Source organism: Phlebotomus papatasi, chromosome 2, assembly GCF_024763615.1.
Source record: "Phlebotomus papatasi isolate M1 chromosome 2, Ppap_2.1, whole genome shotgun sequence".
NCBI lineage: Eukaryota > Metazoa > Arthropoda > Insecta > Diptera > Psychodidae > Phlebotomus > Phlebotomus papatasi.
Window position 1 is genome coordinate 81,003,639 of NC_077223.1, and position 20,394 is coordinate 81,024,032.

The 20,394-nt window shown below is 32.9% G+C and overlaps 2 protein-coding genes across 2 annotated transcripts in view; both read right to left on the bottom strand.

Moving 5' to 3' along the window:
* LOC129804609 (serine/threonine-protein phosphatase 4 regulatory subunit 1-like) overlaps positions 1–6,357 on the bottom strand; it is a 184,879-nt gene extending 178,522 nt beyond the window's left edge. Inside the window, exons 1-2 of the mRNA XM_055852098.1 lie at positions 6,208–6,357; positions 412–469 (exon numbers count right to left, since the gene is read on the bottom strand). Of these exons, the coding sequence (XP_055708073.1) occupies positions 412–469; positions 6,208–6,238 (89 nt within the window). The 5' untranslated portion in view covers positions 6,239–6,357. The remainder of the gene's footprint in view (positions 1–411; positions 470–6,207) is intronic.
* A 70-nt stretch (positions 6,358–6,427) lies between these two features.
* LOC129804616 (U1 small nuclear ribonucleoprotein 70 kDa) lies at positions 6,428–20,216 on the bottom strand. The gene is made up of 7 exons (XM_055852105.1): positions 19,657–20,216; positions 19,409–19,591; positions 14,886–15,030; positions 12,773–12,874; positions 7,370–7,507; positions 6,981–7,298; positions 6,428–6,665 (listed from the first exon to the last, which is right to left on the bottom strand). Exons 1-7 carry the CDS (start codon positions 19,798–19,800, stop codon positions 6,550–6,552), a joined length of 1,146 nt encoding a protein of 381 aa, XP_055708080.1. The 5' UTR covers positions 19,801–20,216; the 3' UTR covers positions 6,428–6,549.
* Positions 20,217–20,394: the final 178 nt, after the last annotated feature.

A 20,394-nucleotide genomic window follows, 5' to 3' on the forward strand; every position in this document is an offset into this window, starting at 1 on the left:
CTTATCTTAACATTGGAGTGACTGAAACATTGACACCTAAACCGCCGCCCGTTACCAAAAATTAGGACGGCTCAGACTTCTAGAGAACACTCTTCTAAATATTTCCCAAATTTCTCAATGAAAATACTTGTTTATCGTGAATAAAAGATATCAATACAGATTCCATGTGTCTTTCAAATCTATTTTAGATGCTCTTCTTTGACATTTTCACGGGAGATATCGGAGAAAATTGCCAATAAAAATAGACAATTCCCTTGGCCCCATTTCTTTCCCCAACAGACATTTCCTCCTCTCAACATTTCTCTCAATTTCCCACCCATTTCCACGAGATTGTGTGAGAGAAAATCACTGAGAAAGTCTTGAGAGGCATTAAAAAATAAATAGGACAGAAAAAAAATCATTTTCACTTACCCAAATCTCGTCAAATTCTCCTCCTTTCCCGGTTCCTCGAGGAAGAAATCACCCTTTGCTGCAACAAAAAAGGAAAGTTGGAACTTCATTTCTTTCTCTGTGGGACCTTTGGAAGGACTAAAAGCTTTTTGACATCCACGTAATGCAATATTGAACCACTTTTTGCTTTTATGCATGAATTTCTTCCTTTTTCTAAAATTTTCTTTTTAGTTTTTCAATGAAAAACAAAAAAAATATAAAATGTGAAACATCGCTGTCTTTGATTCATCAGAGGCGCAATTTTGGGCAACATTTGAAGTGTTTTGCTGAATTTAGCGCCATCTCTCCAAGAATTGCCCAAGCCCGTCTTCTATTTCATTCACCTTCTTATATCCCATCAAACAACTCGTCTGATCCGGAAAATAGCGTATTAACAAATTATAAAATATATCATCCTCTATCCTTTTCATTGAAATTTTCAATTTTTTTTCTTTTAGTTTATAAAATTATTATTTCTTAAATTACTAGAGATAGTTTTTCTCACAAAATTGAGGTGATATAATTACAACTAAATATTTTAAAAACATCGAAAGAATTATTTAAAAAAAATAATTTTATTTTAGATATAATAAAATATTTTCAAAATAAAATGCAGTTTTTCTAGATAGTGCAAAGACAATAAAGAATTAAAAAATAATAAGATGTGGTAATTTATCCGCATATTATTTAATTAAGCAATAAAAAAAATAAAGAAAACAATAGGAAAACTGTTGGTATTTTTTTTTAAATCTCAATTATTTATATTTATCATTTCTTTGGCTAAGTTCTAGATCTTTTAACACCTTACAACTCAAAGTGGCATTGTACTCCAATTTTAAGTTTGGAGATAGTAGGAATTCTGTTCAATATTATGCTAAAGTGATAACACGAATGTATTGAGAATTTAATTAGCTTATTTTTAGTGGAAAAATTAGTTGATAACTTTTCTATTATTTAAAAAATAGGGAAAAAACAAAACAAAAAATGGCGTAAAATGCCACCTTTTTTTTATATGGAGTTGGTATCAGAAATAGACATTTGAATGGCTTATACTACATAACCTAAAAAATGTTAACATTTTTTGAGTTGTCACGATTCGAAAAAATCGCAAAAAAGACGTAAAAATGTTAAAATAATGATTAAAAATTAAATAATATAAAACCTAGAATTGTTGTAAAGTGGTACTGTAGAGAAAACTAAGGTGAAAATTCACTTTACGCCTTGTTTTTCTTTTTCGCATTCCTGTTCGGAATTTCACATAAGATTTTCTTAAGAAAAAGCGCAAACTATTATATGCGAATTTAAAAATTCACTTTTTCATTTTTGTCAATTTTCAGAAATTTTTTATAAAAATTACAAGAAAATGGGAAAATATTTATTGGAAAATAAATTTATGGGGTCTAGAACTGCTATAGAAGTGTCTTATGCAACGAAAAACTATTGAAATTTTTTTGTTGTTGAAAATATCTGCATTGGCATTTTTTGCCAGTTTGGTATTTTACGTGATTTTTTGACTCGGGTTTTAAAGTCTTAATCACCATTACCAATTGTACTATAATTTTTACTCTTCAAGAATTAACTTTTATGAATCAAATCATTAAATTGTTTTACGATAAAAGAGAAAATAGGAGCAATAATTAACTGATTTAAGTTCTATATCTTCAAATGAATTTAAAATTTAATCTATTTTAACTTGTGCTTTACTGATCTTCTAGTTTTGAAAGTGTGCTTTAATATATGAATTCAAAATATTTCACTGTGTGAGAGATACCTGAAAAGTTAAAATAACATTCAGTAAATGTTAATTTTACCCTATATTATTGGTCCGAAATCTGTGTAAATAGCTTTTTAGGGATTAGTTACCCTTTTTCATGTTAAATTTACCCCTAGAAAAGTGTAAAATTAACTTTAAAAAATGTTGATATATTTTTACATCTAAAAAGTGTTATTGTTGTAACAAAGAAAAGTTAATCACACCTCTTTTTTACTCAGTGTGTAACTATAAATCGTTTCCTAATCATTATATTCGTTGCATTTTTTACAGAAAGTTTTTTTTATAAATTCGAGTATAATTTAAAAGAAAAATTCATCAACGACAAGTCTCCAGGAATCTTAAAAAATGTCAGAATACAGATACGCCAACCACAAACTTCGAAATACAGAAGAACGTATTCGTGAAAAACATATTTTCTATATTTCTTAACCCTTTTAAAGTTGCACTGTGAGTTACAAAATACTAAAATATTGATATTTTTCATTTATTATTTGCAAAATGAAAAATTGTTTTTGCATATATTTATATCTTACTTCAAAATTTTTCATAAATAAATTTAGTCATTTGATCAGTAAATATAAATACTTGAAAGAATCAAGAAAATAAGCTACTGTAAAATGAAGATTTAAATACGGATTATGGCGTGCGGAGTAAAAATATCACAACGATTATCATATGTAAAGGGAATACAACGATTATTTGCAACAATTATCGTGACAAACAGTTGAAAACAAGCAAATTGAATTCCTTCAAAAGTTCCACTATCACTACATAAAATAAAAGAAGAACAAGTTCAACCCATAATATAGTAGGAAGTTAATCTTTACTGAAACAACATTATTTTTTTATTAGAAATTTCAACTAGTAGAGTTTAACTTGCAAATTTCATCTTATTTTTACTGTGTAGGTTCAAATTTATTCCTTATATATCTTCATACTAAGTTTCGAGGATGTTTGTCTCTTTCAGGTATGAAGATACATGGGATAAATCTGGTCGGGGAAATTTTCATTCGAACCCGGGTCATAATCTCTGTTTAACACTTTATGACCCGAGGCAATAAATCACATAAAATACCAAATTTACATAAAATTCCTGTTCAGATATTCTTACACAAAAACAAATTTTCAATACTTTTTCATTTTGCAAAACTTCTCCAGCAATTCTATAACCCAAAAATTAAATTTTCTTGAATTAAATTATCAAGAAATATAGGAATAATATCAATATATTTTCCTTCACAATATCATTCTACAACAATTCTAGGCGTTATATTGATTAATTTTAATGCATAATTTTCACATTTTTCTTTTTTTTTTGAGTTTTTACAAGGAAGAGGTTTGCTAAGTCAATTAACAAACGATTATAAAAATTACCATTCTAAAGAAAACGTGTAAAGATCAGTATTCCAAAAGAAATTTTGGATTACAAACAAATAAACAACAGAAAATTCAAATCAGTCAGCAAAAAAAAAATGGTCAGTGAAAAATTACGCCTAATGGGACATTTCCATTGGGAAAAATTTCAGATTTTTGTAATTCTCAATTCACACAAAAGCTCGCAATAAAGCCCAGTTTCGAATCCGAACATCTCGTTGACATTTGGTGTTTTCGGATTTAGCTTCTTGATAAAAATGAACCGGAAACAACTGAAACCTTCGTGAAATCACTGCAAAGGGATATCTTTAATCGTTTGATATGCAATTTGAAGCAGGGAAAGATATTTAGGGAAAATTGTAACCATTACCACTTTAAAACCGCAATGATGGTTTTTTTCGGCGCATTTCTGACCGTAAATCAGTGTTCTGGGCAAACCGTATCCTGCACACAGGGACATTTTCTCACTGAAAACACTATATCACCTCCAAGGAACTCAAGATCACTTGAATTTCATATAAAAACACCTTCAGAATGAAATGAAAACAAGTTTTTTTCATGGAATTTCGCTCAGCTGACAACTCACAGGCATGCAGGTGTCAGAAAAAAACCCGATGGATGGATTAAAAAGTAGCCCGATCTTAAAATAGCCGAATTAGCGAGAGTCTACTGAACTAAAGAGGATCTCAGTGGCGCAATAGGCAAGACCGTTAGCTCTTGGGCGGTGAGATCTCTGATTTGACTCTCACAGCTGTGAGTTCGAGTCCCACCCGCTGCGTGCAACTGAATGTCGAGAAAAGGACATTTTCACTATGATGAAACGTCATAAAATGCAATGCCTCGGCCCACAAACCTTCAGGAGCACGGAAGAAGCATTCACTACGGAGAAGGCGTTCCTTGGGCGATCTACGATCAGCAGATTCTTCCAACACGATGCATATTGTAATGATTACATTGTAAGCCAAAGTGTCTCGATACAATTAATAATAATAACTCTACTACAATACTGATCAAAATGGATTACAGTAGACTCACTCAAATTCGGGCATTTGGGACCGAAATGTCACCCAAATTAGAGAGAAATTCGGGTATCACATTGTTTGAAATGCAACGATTTTTTGTTCACCTGCATACTCATATTAAGTTTACATACTCATATTAATTCTAAATTTCATGAAAGCCCCTCAATAATGCAAAATCACATCACAACTGAGACAAAGCATGGCAAATTTGAGCATATTTGCTTCATTCGATAATCATAATCGAACTTCAAAAAATGTCAACAAACTTCAAATTTAACTGCTGCCCGAATTAAAAAGTAGGCCGATGTTAAAGGAGCCGAATTAGCGAGAGTCTACTGTACTCCTATGTCGACAAATCAGCCGACATTTCCAAGAATATTCCACATCCAATGAAGATTTTATTGGTCTGTTTCCTAGGAACATCGACAGACGTCTTTTGATGGGGGTTTAGTTCAATGAATGAAGAAATTTCATCGATTTTGTCCCATTCTCGCATTTCTTTTTTGCTCTCACGCTATTCGCGACGGATGAAAAAGAGCAAATAGAGAATGTAATCAAAACAAATGGACGGAAGAAAGTGTACACAATGCATGTATGAATAAACTTGGTATTTACGGATGATGGGAATGTACCGAAAAAGGTGAAGAGCCGCAGTCGATGAAATTACGAACTTTTCCAGGCGACAATAAAATTGCGGAAAATGCAAGAAAAACTTTCTTATCTACAATTTTTGTGACTCACTGGAAGTCTCTCTGGGCAAGAGAGAAAGAACTCACGGCCTTGAGGAACAACACGGAAGGAAAATATAAACAGAAACAATGACCAGACGAATGCAAACCACTTGAGTTTTTGCGTCTGGAGAAAAAGAAAAATATAGAAATATATGTGTAGATTTTTTAGGTTTTGGATATTCCTTTTGAATAGGATTTGAGAAAATGGATAAGAGGGATATGCCCGGAAGAAGTGGATGAAGGAGTCTTTATAAATGACGCAAGGATAGACCAAAAAAAAAGCAAGTCGCAGGAAAAGTTGATCAGCTTGTTTGGAATTTGATAAGGAGACATGTTTATCAGGGTGAGCTCTTCCCCAAAAAAGTGCCTTATCTCGCCCACAAACTCCTCCCCACTCCGCAAAGCTTGTTCCAGATAAAAATCCGGACAATTTGTGACGACAGCGATAGTCTTCGATCGTGCTATTAGCCAGTATCTTTTCTGCCCTTCTCCGAGGTTCTCCCGGTGGGGAGAATGACAACAATGCAATCGCGGGGGAAGCTGTGTGAGTGTCCCCTTGTGGAAATGGAAAGGAGAGACGCAAAAAGACAATTGTACTCTTTGTGAGACTCCCAAACACGCAATTCAGGTTTATGAGGCACTGAAGCATTCCCTAAACTTGAAAATAAGCCAAAGGGCATCCTTAGGCTTTCCATCATGCCACTGTATGCAATTTCAGGTTTCACAGCCCCAAAAAGGGCTTGAAATATCCAAAAATTTCCTTCCGGACGACGAAAAGATCTTCAACATAACCTCACTTTTACACACCGAAAACAAAAATCACCTCCACCACCCAATTCTTAGTGCCCCATCCAAAATAGCCAGAAAATTAACTCACCCAGCATGTTAGCTACTCCTGCTGCATACATTCAACAACAACTGATAAAATGATATGGTGAAAAACTGTGATTAAAATGAAATTACTCTACAAAATAAATTCGCACGACTTTAAAACAAAATGGCTGAGTGTCAAGGTGCACTGAAAAAAACAGAATGGAAAACAAACTCATCGACTTGGTCTTGCAGCCAACTTCAGATGCCTCGGAAAAATACTACCATTTTCTGGCGCGAAATATGAATTTTATTTTTCATACATTCATCATACATTTTACAATTTTTTTAATGTTCTTTGCATATTTTTTTTCACTCCACAAATATTTTCCGCTATTATTACTCACATTCAGTCACTCTGTCCGTAATTTTGTCCATTCTCTGGAATCCTATATTTTTCCTCATCCTCTTCGTACTTCACGTCATTCTGGTAGTTAGCATACTGCGCTGAATAGTCAGGATAATCTGCAAAAAACAAACATCCTTATACCCTCCATTCAATAGAAAAAATAACAAAAATCAATCTGTGAGAGATTTATACTACCCAGAAATTCAGAAAACCTCTGAAAAATGACTTTTCCAGAAAGAAATTAAAGGGCCCTGAAATCTCTCAATGATCCCTCAATTGCAAGAATGAAAAATCATTCCCGGAATCTCAAGAAAACATCAAACTTCCTCTAGCATCAGAAGGTAGAAGGAATTTCCGCGTCATGAAATCCCTCAAATCCCCTCTAAAAATGCACACAAAAAAAAACATCCCCAAATTGCCAAAATACTAACCATCGAGAGGCTCTTCCTTGATCTTAATTTCTCCTTCGCGGAATTCAGGCTTCCGCTCTTTGCGCTCCCGATCGCGTTCCTTGTCACGCTTATCCCTCTTTCTATCCGACCTATCGCGATCGCGTGATCTCGACCTCTTGCGCTTTTTGTCACGATCACGACGATCACGATCGCGCATCCTATCCCGTTCCATATCCTCGTAGTCACTCCTGTCTCTGCTGCGACGCTTCCTACGCTCGCGTGATCGACTCCTGTGACGCGAACGCTCCCTCTCACGCGGTATCCTTTCGCGTGATCGACTGCGTCGCCTGTCAAATCCTGCAAACACAAGAAAAAAGTATCCTTTCTTGAGAAAAAATCGCCTTTTAAAAAATCCACAAAGATCTTACTGTCTCGATCACGGCGATCACGCTCTTCCTTCTCACGCTCCAAGCGATAGCGCTCGCGCTCGCGTTCGTTGTCCTCCCTTCCGGAGTGCTTAATGTTCACATCGGGTCCTCCACGGCGAGTTCCACCTAGTCCACCACCTGAAAATTTGTTATAAAAAACCTTACAGAAAATTGCTCTGGAAAATGCATTGAATAAATAAATTCTATTCTTTTTATTTATTTTATTAATATTCTCATAGTTCAATAAACGAAACGAGTTTCCCTCTTTTCTTTCATTTTCTTAAATTTAAAATTGTAGATACTACACTCTGTCCCGGGATTATGCACATTTTCGGGATCGAAAAAAACGCGCGAAATGGCTTTATGCATCGAGAAAATTTGTATTACCCGCAGGCAAAATTGTTAGAATTTTTAAAATTCTAGCATTTTCTAAATAAATTTATAAATAAAACAAAAAAACAAAAGAAATTAAAGTTTTATACATGTGAAATAAGCACAATGTCTTCACAAAATAGTATACATTCTGGCGATTCAGGCGTATTTCAAAAATAATTTCATAAATTGACGCCCAAAAGTAGACAAACTTGCATAATTGTACAGTACCGTTCAAAACATTAAATACACCCTTCGTAAGGTTAAAAATTTGAACCGGGAAAACGCTGTAATATCCAGTTCTATTGACTGAAATACTTTCATATCGCTCCTTGGAAATTACAAGAGGCCAACTCACTTTTTTGCGATTTTGAGGTTTTAATGCACTCAGATAGAGAATTTAATAAAATTTCAGATGATATGAGTCAATAAATTTCGTTATTAGAAAAGTTTTTCAAAATTTTACTCTTTATGATTGCTTACGCGGTTTTGTTCGAAGTCAAGGGGCACAAAATAGATTTATCGTTCAAATTTTTGTGAAACAAGGGACTAACTCAAGCAAGTTGATCCCGTGTCTTTCTAATTTCATGAAAATTTGCGCATCATTTTTAGAATGACAAATAGCTAACTCATAAAAAAACATATTTTGAAAGGTAAAAATATGTATGTTTTGATGTTTATAATAATGCTCATACAAATAGAAAAGAATTAAATTATTTTTATTAACATACTTAATTGAGATAATTATTTATACAAAGTTGAATCTTTCATGCTGTCTCCTGAAAAATGGCTCATGTTGAGTTGGCCCCTTGTAATTTCCAAGGAGCGATATATAAACCTAAGAACAGTTTTAAACAAAATTTGAGAAAATACATGGGCTAAAAAATTTATAATTTGAGGATCAGTCAAAAATGAGCTTTTTGGACAAAAATGCAAAATTAGCCCTACATACTTAAATTGATCTAATCTTATAATAATCATTTCATATAAGCTTAATACTATTAGTAAATATTATTAAAAGTTAGAAAAACTGAAAATAATGCCGAGGGAATATTTTTGGTACGGATTGTGGTCGGTTTCCGGTGTGATGTGTTCTGAAAGGGGTTTCTTCTTCGAATATTAAAATTTCCAGCCTAAATTCTACTTTTTCATATAGTAAGGTGGAGTAACTGGATCGTTTTCTGAAGAGTGCTATTTAAACGCTTGTTTTTGGACTGATGAAATTCTATTTTACTTCTTCTAAATCCATAGAATTATTCCCTGTTTCATTCAGAAAAGTAATATAAAAAAATTATCAAAAATATTAAAGAAAATTTATAAAATAATGATAATACTGAAATAAGTGAGCATGCTCTAACTGGGTCGCCTTATCGCTAATTCACTTTTAATTAAACATTTGGATTTAAAATACCTTTTTCACAAGGAAAAAAAAACAATAAATGTTTTCAATCAACCAGCTGTCATTAGCGAAAATATCACTGCTAGAAAATTTTTAGTGAAGAACCCAGCTGGCACAAGATTGAAATGAGTCGATTACACTCACTTATTTAATGGATAAAAATATTATTTTTGTTTTTTTTTTTCAAACTTGAATAGTTATATTATGTTACTGTAGTGACTATATTACGGAAATAAAAATAAAAATAAAAATATTATTTTAAGTTGATTAGTCATAAACGATCCAAATAGCGAAGCGCCCGGATTAGCACACTTGACTATACGCATCGAGAAAATTTACATACCCGCAGAGGCTTTCTTTTGAATAAATCGGCCGTAGAACGAATTTCGCGCGGAGTAAAAGTATTTCAAACAAAAAGATTCAATTGTTTAATAGAAATGCATTAACAAACAGTACTTTTTGGCCAGAGTTCTTCAATAAATGGTTAGAATATTTAAAAAAAAAATACCCTAATAAAAGAAATTAAAGTTTTATTCTGAAAAAGAAACACAGTGTTTTCAAATTTCCCGCGTCACTAATTAGTATACATTCAAGCGTATTTCAAAAATGATTTTATAAATTGATTCCCAAATGGTACGCAAACTTGCATAATTGTATGTGCATAATTCCGTCAGATGCATAATGCCGGGATTGAGTGTACTCCTAATACCCCTAATACAGTAAAATACCCTTATAATCGACTTTTTTTTTCAACTTCTCACTGTTCTGGAGCTTAAACGGTAAGAGATATCGACTTCCGATCTTCGATGACCCCTCCTCAAACGACATTATCTCGTACCCAACCTCTTTACTTTTCCCTCCTCCCCTTTCGAACGTTCCCTATCTCCCAAAAATAGGTAAAAAATGAGGTTTTTCCAATTTTGCAAAAAATTGGCCCAAGCTTTTTCAATAATTTTTGGATATGTTTTAGAGCTGGTCCAGGCGAATATTTCGCCCAAACATACATATGACCGGAAAATTCGCCATTTTGAATTATTGAAGGTCAAAGGTCAAATACTTTGGAAGGCTCATTTTTCTTTTTGGTTAAATTTGGATTTTTTAGAAAAGTATTGCAAATTAGAACCTGGCTGCATCGGTCTTCATCGGTAATGAGTCGATTAAGTACCGATTTTTTGATTTTCAAATGCTTTTGTGATTTATGAATCAATTTGATCTCTAGTAGATCAGTTATTCCAAAAGATTATGCAAAAAGCTAATTCACGATGAGCTCTATCTCGTGAGTTCGAGCATTCCGCAAAGCTGGGACGTTTTGCCATCTCTTTTTTGATCTTCTCGACAGGCTAAACGGTAACAGATATCGATTTCCAGCGTTCGGCGATCCCACATAACTCTATATTGTCTAACAACACGAAAACTATATTTTTAGGTTTTATTTGAAGACAACTGCTGAGATTTCTGTTTTCTTCGAATATGTTAATAAGCTAGTCCATACTAATATTACGTTCATAGACATCTAAAACCGAAAACTTATCGGTTCATAACTAATTCATTATCGGTTCGCAACCGATTTGTACGGATTTATAAATCACTCAAAACATTGCTCAAAATAACTTTGGACCAATAAAATTAAATTTCGAATAAAAATTAGTTATCGGTTATGAAACGGTTCATTACCGGTTCATTTTTGTCTGAAATTCCAAGGCCTTTCCAACCAGCCCAAATGCGGTCTCTAGAGCTCTTTTTAACCTTTGACCTTGAAAAACCGTTATTGTATAAAAAAAATATTTTAATGTTTTTACATAAAAATATGAATTACGTATTTTGAAAAAAAAACAGCACTTTCGTATTCTCAAAATCGTTTTTTTTTAATCTAGAAATAATAAATTTAGTAAAGCTTAGAGGGAAAGGGCGGCGTTGAATTGGGGTACCTCAGAAAGATAATTTTTTCCACTTATTTTTAAATGGATCTGAGCCTTAGATTCACAATTGGTACTGTGAAAAAAAATGTCTTGTTAATGGATTTTGTTGAAATTTTGTCAAAAGAATGTTATTTATCAATTTGACAAAACTTTTTCTTGCATTTTAGGGGAAGTGCTTATAATTTTGGACAGTCTGCATATAAGCATCGATATCCTAAGTTTGAAGTGCCATATTTTCAATACTAATTGACTTTTCTTGTTACTCTCTTTTCAGAAGGATTGTTTAGAAACTTGGCAAGCTATTTATCATCTCATTTTTACTAAAATTAGTTTTAATACGTTTAAAAATGAATTGATATGTAGAGGTGAATTTGACTCTTATTTTGGACAACTTGGTTATTAATTTTTACAACTTGTCTGTAAATTTGGACAGATAATCCGCCTCAACAGGATGCCCATTGTTCTTCATTTTATGAACCAATCTTACCAAGTCCTCTTCCTGTTCATGTAAGGGAAACGTGGAATGTCACAAGAAGCCCAGAAACTTTCCATATCATTCATTAAAGTGAGTTGACTTCGGTACTCCAAGTACGTGCGGATTCGCTCATTCCCTGCCCTTTCCGGGAGCCTTTCAAGGCATTTCTCACTGCATCTCTTTCGTAGAGATGATGCTCCTTTATTTCTCCAGGCATTTGTCCAACCTAGTCATCACAAAAGCTAAAACTTCACGAAATTTCGTGAGAAAAACACCTGTCCAAAATAAGAATCATCACCTCACTGGTGAATGTCTTAAAAAAATTTCCCATTTTTCACACGAAAAATATAATTCACAAGGCAAATCTCACTTCAGGTCAAATGTACAAATCATCAGTAACGTGAATCAACACAATATTCAATGAATATTCAATAATATCACTCAAAAACAGCGAACAAACTTTGTTAGTACTTCACCAAAACTAAATAAGACTGAAGTAAGCCACGAAGTTCTGTCATATTTCTCGTAAGCAATTGCTCACACTGAATTTTCAACAAAGCAATTTCAACTCAAATCATATTCAAATTTTAACGTATTTAGTGTTAAAATATTCCAAAAAGAACAAATATTTAGATAGAATTCATTATTCATCAAATATTGGAATAAAAATACATCATTTTAATCAATTTATTTTTAGTGTCCAATGTTATCCTCAAAGTGTCCAAAATAAGAAACTGGACAAAATTAGAAGCATTTCCCCTATATGGAAAAACACCCTTTTAAAAAACTTTTAACAAGATCCAGTTGGCCGCCGATTTGATAAAACTTTTCCATATTCTGAATGAAAGAACATCTTTTTTACAAACTTGTCTTGTTAATTTGACAAAACATTTTTTTCAGAGTACTCACAGATTGTAATTTAGATTCACAAGTGGTTTTTGAAGCTTAATTTTATCATACTAAATAAATATTTTAGAGATATTAAATTTTTATATATTTTCAATATATTTAAATATTTCAAAATATATTTTTAAAAAAATGATAAATAAGTTGTTGACCCCGGTTTAGTGGACAGTAACCTTATAACATAATGCATCATCCCATCCGTGGAGTGAAAAGGTCATTTTAATCTAGCCACCCCTTTGAAAAGATTCCGCCACAATTGAGAGCTCAATCTTTGGTTTAAAAGTGGCAAAATATAAAAATAAATACTTAAAAAAATAAACAGAGAAACTTACCTAACCGACGAGGTAGCCATCCTTTGACTGTCCTGGCCCTCTCAACATCCACCAACACGCGCTTCCCATCAATTTTCTTACCATCAGCGTGTTTATAAGCGGCTGAAACACATTTTAAAGTTAGTTTTTATGAATACCTAAACTTCAAAATCTTTTCTTTTTTTTGTCTCTTATCATTTGCCAATATGATGACTTATTTTGCATCTTTTAAATGCCTTGATATTTTGAAAAAAAATACCCCGAAAATGGAGTGAAAACTTGTGAAATTATCTTTTGCAAAAACAAAATTGAATGAGGGTTTTTTTTTTTAAATTGATGATGTAAATTGAAAGTTTCTTTCCTTTGGATTAAAGGGAAAAAATTAAAAAAAACTAAAAAATTGAATTTTTTTGGGAAATTGTTCCTGAAACAGACTCTTTTAATATTCTTTTAAATGGAAAGTTTTTGAAATATTTATTGTTGAATTTAAATAAATAGGATTATATTTTGAAAGTATTAGGTTTTAAAAATTTTGAGTCTGAGTATTTTCTGCAAAAAAATGAAATATCTTGAAATATCAAAAAAATGTTGAGATTAATTTGAAATATACAGAAGAATCTGTAAATATTTTTTGAAAAATTGAGTGAATTCAGGGGACATTTTTTTTTATTTTATTAAATTCCTCACTCATTTTTTGAAAAATAATAACTTTCCAAAAAATATTTGCACATTTTTTTTCTCAGTATCAACAAATAAATAATAATAATACCTACCCCGGTATTACTTACGGGAGAGGTTTTTGTCATTTTTTAACCGATTTTGGATGTTTTGTGTGTGAATCGAGAATTTGGAACATTTTCTATTGACTTTTTTTTGGTTTTTTTTTGGAGAGATTGCTCCCAAGTGGATCGAGTGGATTTGGTTTTGGCTTTTTTTTACCTGGTGCGCAAATACTTACGTACGCGCGCAAAATTATTACTTTTTCATAAAAATACCAAGAAAATAAATACCATATTTCTATGAAGAATAAAAAAAAAACAGAATTATGCCCTAAAGATATTAGAAAATAAACTAAAAGATTAAAATGAAATAACAGTTAAAATATAAAAAAATGCTGTAGAAAATTATGTAGTGAAGAAAAAAATAAATAAAAATGAAGAAAATACCTTCCACAATAATCTCTGTAAAAAAATATTGCTCTGATATTTTTCTGATTTTGGATTTTCCCTTTCTCTTTTTTTTTAAACAACAAATCAAACTCTAAAGAAGATTCCCTGGATTGTTTTTACCTTCTCCTTCAAGCGAACCTCTCAATTGACCCCTGAAATTCTTCAAAAATTGCATTTACTATTTTTTTAAATCTAAATCATAGTTTTTGAAAATTGAAAAAACAAACTTTTTCCATCACTTTTTGGTTCCAAAAATTGTTTGAACAATTTTTTTTTAAACTTTCAAGGGTCAATCACTTCTCAGAAAACTTATCTAGAATCTGAATTATTATGTATAAAAAATAATTTATCAGTTGTATGTTATGGCTTTTCTTACCAACCACATACAAACCTAATTTTTACGTCTTTTAGCTCTTTTTCTCAACTTTTTTTCAATTTACGGATTTTTTTTTCATTTACTTTTTCTGTTCGTGTGCGAGACTTTGATTTTTTTGTATCTTTTTCTTTTGCACTCACAACGAACAGTATTTTTTTTTTGTTGAGGAGGCACAGAGTTTCATTCAATCCGAGACTGTATTAAAAAATAAAGAACAAAACGCGAATTAGTGAGAGTTATTAACACCACAAAAATTCTATATATTAAAAAAAATATTATGTTTCTTTTATCAATTGACAAAAAAAATTAGGAAATTTTACTAGAATCTTCATTCACAAAAACAAAATTATTTTAATTTGAGAGTTTTTCGAGCAGATTTAAAATAAAAATCAAAAAAAGGTGAAAGGATATCTTCATAACAAAAAAAATTAAGTGACTTGAAGCGATTTCTCTTTGAAAGAAAGTTTTTTTTTTGTGGAAAAAGGATCCAAAAGACTTTCTTCAAATCTCTTCGTCAAAATGATCTCTTTATCCGCTCGCGATGGGTAAATTGCAGAAAAAGGGATAAACGGTAACACTTTGTACTCACAGTGCATATCCCGTTCATGTTCGTATTCAATAAAAGCGTAACCTCTGGGCCTTCCATCCTCCATATTGTGAATCAGGATGATCTTCTTTATTGGGCCATATACCTCAAATTCCCGCCGCAATTTTGATTCTGATGTATCGTAGTTCTGAAAAGAAAGTAGATCCTTATTTGTAAACGAAAATTCAAAACTAAAATCTTAAAATTCTCGTATGGAAAAATTTATGAGAATTCATAAAAAGGACAGATAATCCTAAACGGCTTATGTAGGTGAGATTCTTAATGTGAGCTAACTCGAAATGTACGCAAATTCGATTTAGAGCTGAAGTTGGGGAACGCCATTTAGTTATTTTGAATCAAATTCGTGAAATTATACATTTTTTTTTCATTTAAACCAAAATATCAAGGTTTTGCATGGACTGACAAAAAGTGATATATAGGTGAAACGTAGACCATAATGTTCTCTATAATTTTGCCGTAGAACTTGATCTCATCGATTACTCAGAAGCCGAGATAATCGAGGTTGTTTGTTTCTGAACTCGTTTTTCGACCAGAGCGCCCCAAGTGTTCATTTGATGAACTTAAACTATATCAAAGAATTGTTGTATTTTGTGAGACTTTCCATTTAAAACCCTATTTTAAGTGTTTTGGTCGAGTATAAGCAATCAAATTGGCATCTGAGTGGTTTCAAAGCAGGGGCCCATCAAGCCTAACAAAAAGTGAAGCTATTTTTCAGTTTTCCTTGTAATAATTTTGCAGATATTGCACCGGACCTTAAACAAATTTGCTCGTAATTCTTATACTATTTCGACGAACATTATGAAATATGTATTTTTAGATAGCTTTTAATACAAAATTTCGAAATATATCAGGCTGATAAGTTAATTCTCTTTAGGAAAAAACGTGCCAATAGTCTTCAGTGCCTCTATGCAAAAACATATGGAAAAATTAAATGTCGAGAGGCCCCTATTTCAAAGTGTTATTATGGGAAAAGTCAATTTTTTCACACTTAATAGGCAAGATCGAAAAATGACGTATAGACGAAATGTAGACACAAATGTCCTCTACAATTATATCGAAGTAATCATCAAAATCGGTTAAGCACGTGTCGAGATAATTGAGGTTATGTGATATTGAAATTGGTTTTTCGACTGTAGCGCCTCTGGTGTTGGTCCCACGAATTTCAAATGTTCTAGATAGTTCTAGCATTTTGTGATGTCTTTCATTTAAGCCCTCACTCTTCAAAATCGGTCAAATACAACCGGAGATATGATTTTTTGAATTTCGTGAACTTTGACCCCTAATATCTCCGGTTCTATTGAAACCACAGTGCACTTACGCCCTTTTTGGAAACGTTATAGACTAGACTACAACATTCTAAAATTTGATTAACTTGCACAATGCCGTTTTTGAGAAAAATGAGTTTGAATTTTGATGAATTTTGGCGCTATTTCAGCGCCATATGTGGTGACTTTTTGAACTTCCATCTGAAAGTGCTCATCGAGACGAAACCAAAAACCCAAAATTTAGGTCGATATGTTAATTAGAACCGGAGGTAGAGGACGGTCAATATTCGAACTTTGACCCCTTATAGCTCGGGTCAGGGGTTATGGATATTTCAGCCCGATGCACAAAGCAATTTTTGAGTTATTTAATTTAGAAAATTTAAAAAATGGTTTTATGAACGTGCGATGTTAGAAGGGGAAGTGGCATTTCATGAGAGCTTTCCAAAAAGCTCTCACTTTTTAAATTCTGACAATTTGAACCGCAGTTATGGCCATTGAAAATTGAAAATTTGTTTTATAGGCATTAGGGCAACTACTTAAGAAGTGCTTAGTCGAAAGTCCTTAATTAAATACTTAGTGAAATACTCATCATGTCCTTAATACAAATTACTTAATTAATAACTTTTGCACTGGCCTTAATGAAGTACTTAGCGCTAAGACTAAGTCATGGGATACTAGTTTGCTATTCGCCACAAAGAGCTGTCGTCTGTCTCATTTTAATATGTTTTTTAGTAGTTGGATGTTCTACGACTCTTTAAAATTAAGTCATTGAGTTAGGAACTTAATTTGCCAACTAACAATGTTTAAATTCAAACGTTCTATTATTGTAAGCCCTTCTGGAAAAAACTTCAGTTTGCTTTAATGGCGTGATAGTGAAGTTTATGTCCTCTTGCTCTGAGATTAATTTAAGCTATTCAATTAAGATTAGATTTGATAGCAAAAAGGTGGGTTATTTAAGATTTGAGGATTATTTCCGAGATTTATTATAGATTCGTTCGGTTTGAAAGCTGAAAGGACCGTAGAAATAGGCAATAGCGATAAGGGAAGGAGAAGCCTCTTTGAAATGTAGGGCTAGATATATTTTTAAAGTCACCACTCCATTAAAAATGATTTTATATATATTTTTTGTAGATCCCTATCTATAGTTCTATTTTTCAAATTTTGAGAAATAAATGGTGACTGATTCGGAACATAATTAATACTTATTAAGTTAATAATGTATTGGCCGCGATGGAAATGAAGGAAAAAGCTTAAAAAAGGACATAAAAGTGAAAATTTTGGAAAGTTGGATTAACAAAATTTTATGGAAAAAAAATCATTGAGAGACAAATCTATCTTGATTAAAGACTAATGATGTCAGCCAATGATAATCTACGGTCGGGTGGAAAGATTCCTTCTTTTTGGAAATCGTTATAATTAGAAACCTAAATCTCAATTTGTAGTAAAACTGTTGAGCCTAGAGGAGTTGGAGGGAGAAAGCCCGTCCTGACGAAGACTCTTCTAAGCCAACAGTATCAATCACTGTTCAGTTGGGATGGTAACTCTGAGGGGTGCAATAACCCCTTATAACTAGCAATAGGAGTGGATAAGGATGTGTCGATATCTTTTACTCCTCTTAACTTTTCTCTATATCGAAAAGTAATTAAGAAAATAAGAGTGGCAAAGCATCTGAGGCTTTATGAAGTGCTCGAACTCGTGACTTGGATGCTATACCTCAAAAGTACTTTTGAATCAGTTACCGTTTATTGGTTTATTAATTTTCGGACAAAAATGACTTATCGGTTCATAATCGATTAACCCATTCAGTCAATGTACTAGAAATACTTGAGATTAAATGTTCATATTTTGAGATTAATTTTCTACAGATTAATAGGGGAATTTTTTAAAAGATTTTTTTTTATCTATTATGGGGGCGCGGGGAGCCGCGCTCAAACACGCGCTTTAACGGACACTGAATTTAAATTCTGTACATTTAATTCATTACAAACTCTATTGATTTAGATAGAGTAACTATCCAAGAAAACACATTGGCAACTAAAATTCAAACCAGGAAAGAGGATAAAGGCCAATTTTAACAAATTCGACGGGATGTCGAATTTTCCGTCCGCCATTTTGAGCAAAATTTTTGCATGACTTTCCGTGAAGTTAGAAAAGAACAACAAAATGTATTCCCATCTCTGTCGGGCTATTTTTTCCAAGTTATTGAAGGACGACTAAAGTAACTAAAAATCCATTCCCGACAGAAATTCGAACATCAATTGCCGTGGAATAAATCATCTAAAATCACTCAATTTGCGTATGATGTATAATACCTTGGTAAGGAATGGGTTAATGACCGGTTCACAACTAATCCTAAGCGATTACTCAAAATATCTCAAGAGCCTTGGAGAATACAATTGAATTTCGGATAAACATTATTTATCGGTTATGAATCTTGTCGGGAATTCCAAGACCTTTTCAATGACCGTAAACATTATACCATTCGAAGCAATCCCAAAAAAAAACATGTTTTTTTTATGGGGTAAGGGAATGATTGGGGAAAATGAGGGTCAGGGTTCCAGGATCGACTTATGGGGGGTTTCTTGAAAATCTCAAGTCTCTATCTCAGACCGTTTGGGACTTAGAAGTGGTAACGACCGGGTAGACAGACGGAAAAACAGCGTGACGTCATTGATCAAAAAAGTAAATCAAAATTTACTAAGAAATTTACATGTATTTTACCGACTCACTATCGGTTGAGTCCGATGCAGTCGGGCCAGTCTTGTTCTAAATTTGAACACCTTTCCAAAAACCTTAAATTTAACCAAAAAATAAACAGGGGTCTGCACCCCTGACCTGAGAAAAACGTCTAGAGAAAATGTTTTTTATGGGGTGCGTAGGGGGGTCACCAAGTTTCAGAAGTCGATATCTGATACGGCTTGCTCCATAGCACGGCAACAAATTGAAAAAAAAAATAGTTTAATATCCTGCCATCAAGTACGAGCGGTTCGAGCAGTAAAACGTAATCCGTCATTAAAATGTATTTAAAATTAATTAAATATCTATTTACAGAAACGGAGAAATGAATTCTTGGATCACTAAATTACTTTATTAATAAATTCAATCTATTGCAGGAAATTCAAATTATTCAATCTAATTTCTAAATTTGAAGTTATAATTATAATAATTTCCTTTTTTTTGCTTTTAATCCGTGAAACACTAATTCAGGCATGGAACTGTCAAAAGCTCAATATTACTTACAATTCTTGAGACAAACAGCGTCCGGAAGGGATCTTCCGTGGCATGTTTCACTTGATGGGGATCCCAGATGGCAATCTCACGTTCCAACTTGTATGCCACTTGCTCAGCCTTCTCCCGGCGTCGCCTTTCCATTCTCTCCTCGCGAGTCTCAACCCGAGTCGGAGGCGGCGTATCCTTGGGATCCTGCAATGCCACAAAAACAAAAGTTCATCACTTGAAAAATGACACGAAGACCTTCAGGAACTCACCTCGAAGTACTGGAGGAACTGCCCAACGCCAATGTAGCCCCTGGACTTCTTTTCATGTGGCAATTTGTCCGGAGGGGGCAGATAGGGAATGGGTTCGCGTGGGGCGAACAGAGCCAGTAAATTTGGCGGTAAATACTGCGTCATTGTCTTCTACACCAATTCCACAGCAATCTTTAGCACTTCGTCTAACCACTTTAGTCACCAAAAGAGCACTATTTGGCCGAGAAATTGGTTAAAAATGCAAATAAAATGACAACACAATGCCTATTTTGATGCTTCTCCAGCGGCCATTTTGAAAGCTTCAGTGCGCAGTGGAAAAGTCCATGGGATTTCCTATGTTGTTTTTTTATTTTGCTGACATAAACATAACCTCAAAATGTAAACAATTTGCCATGAAATTGCAAAAAGAATACAAAATCAAGTTTTGTTGTATTATTGTAAAATAAGAAGAAATGTAAAACTGTTGCAAATATCGTAGAAAAGGTAGAAAAAACATTTGGTTTTGGAAGCCTCTTCTCCCAAAAATCTGTGATGGCAACAAAGCTGCCATCGAAAAGCTCATTTGACTGTCATCGATTATCGCGACAGACAAATTTGAAATTGATAAAAATGTGCGGTATTTCTTAAATATTATTTTCTACAATATTGACAATATTCTACTAAATATGTTTTAGAAAAGCCTCCAAAGAATACAAAATTATTAAAATTTTCCAACAAAAATCCATATAAAATTTTCAT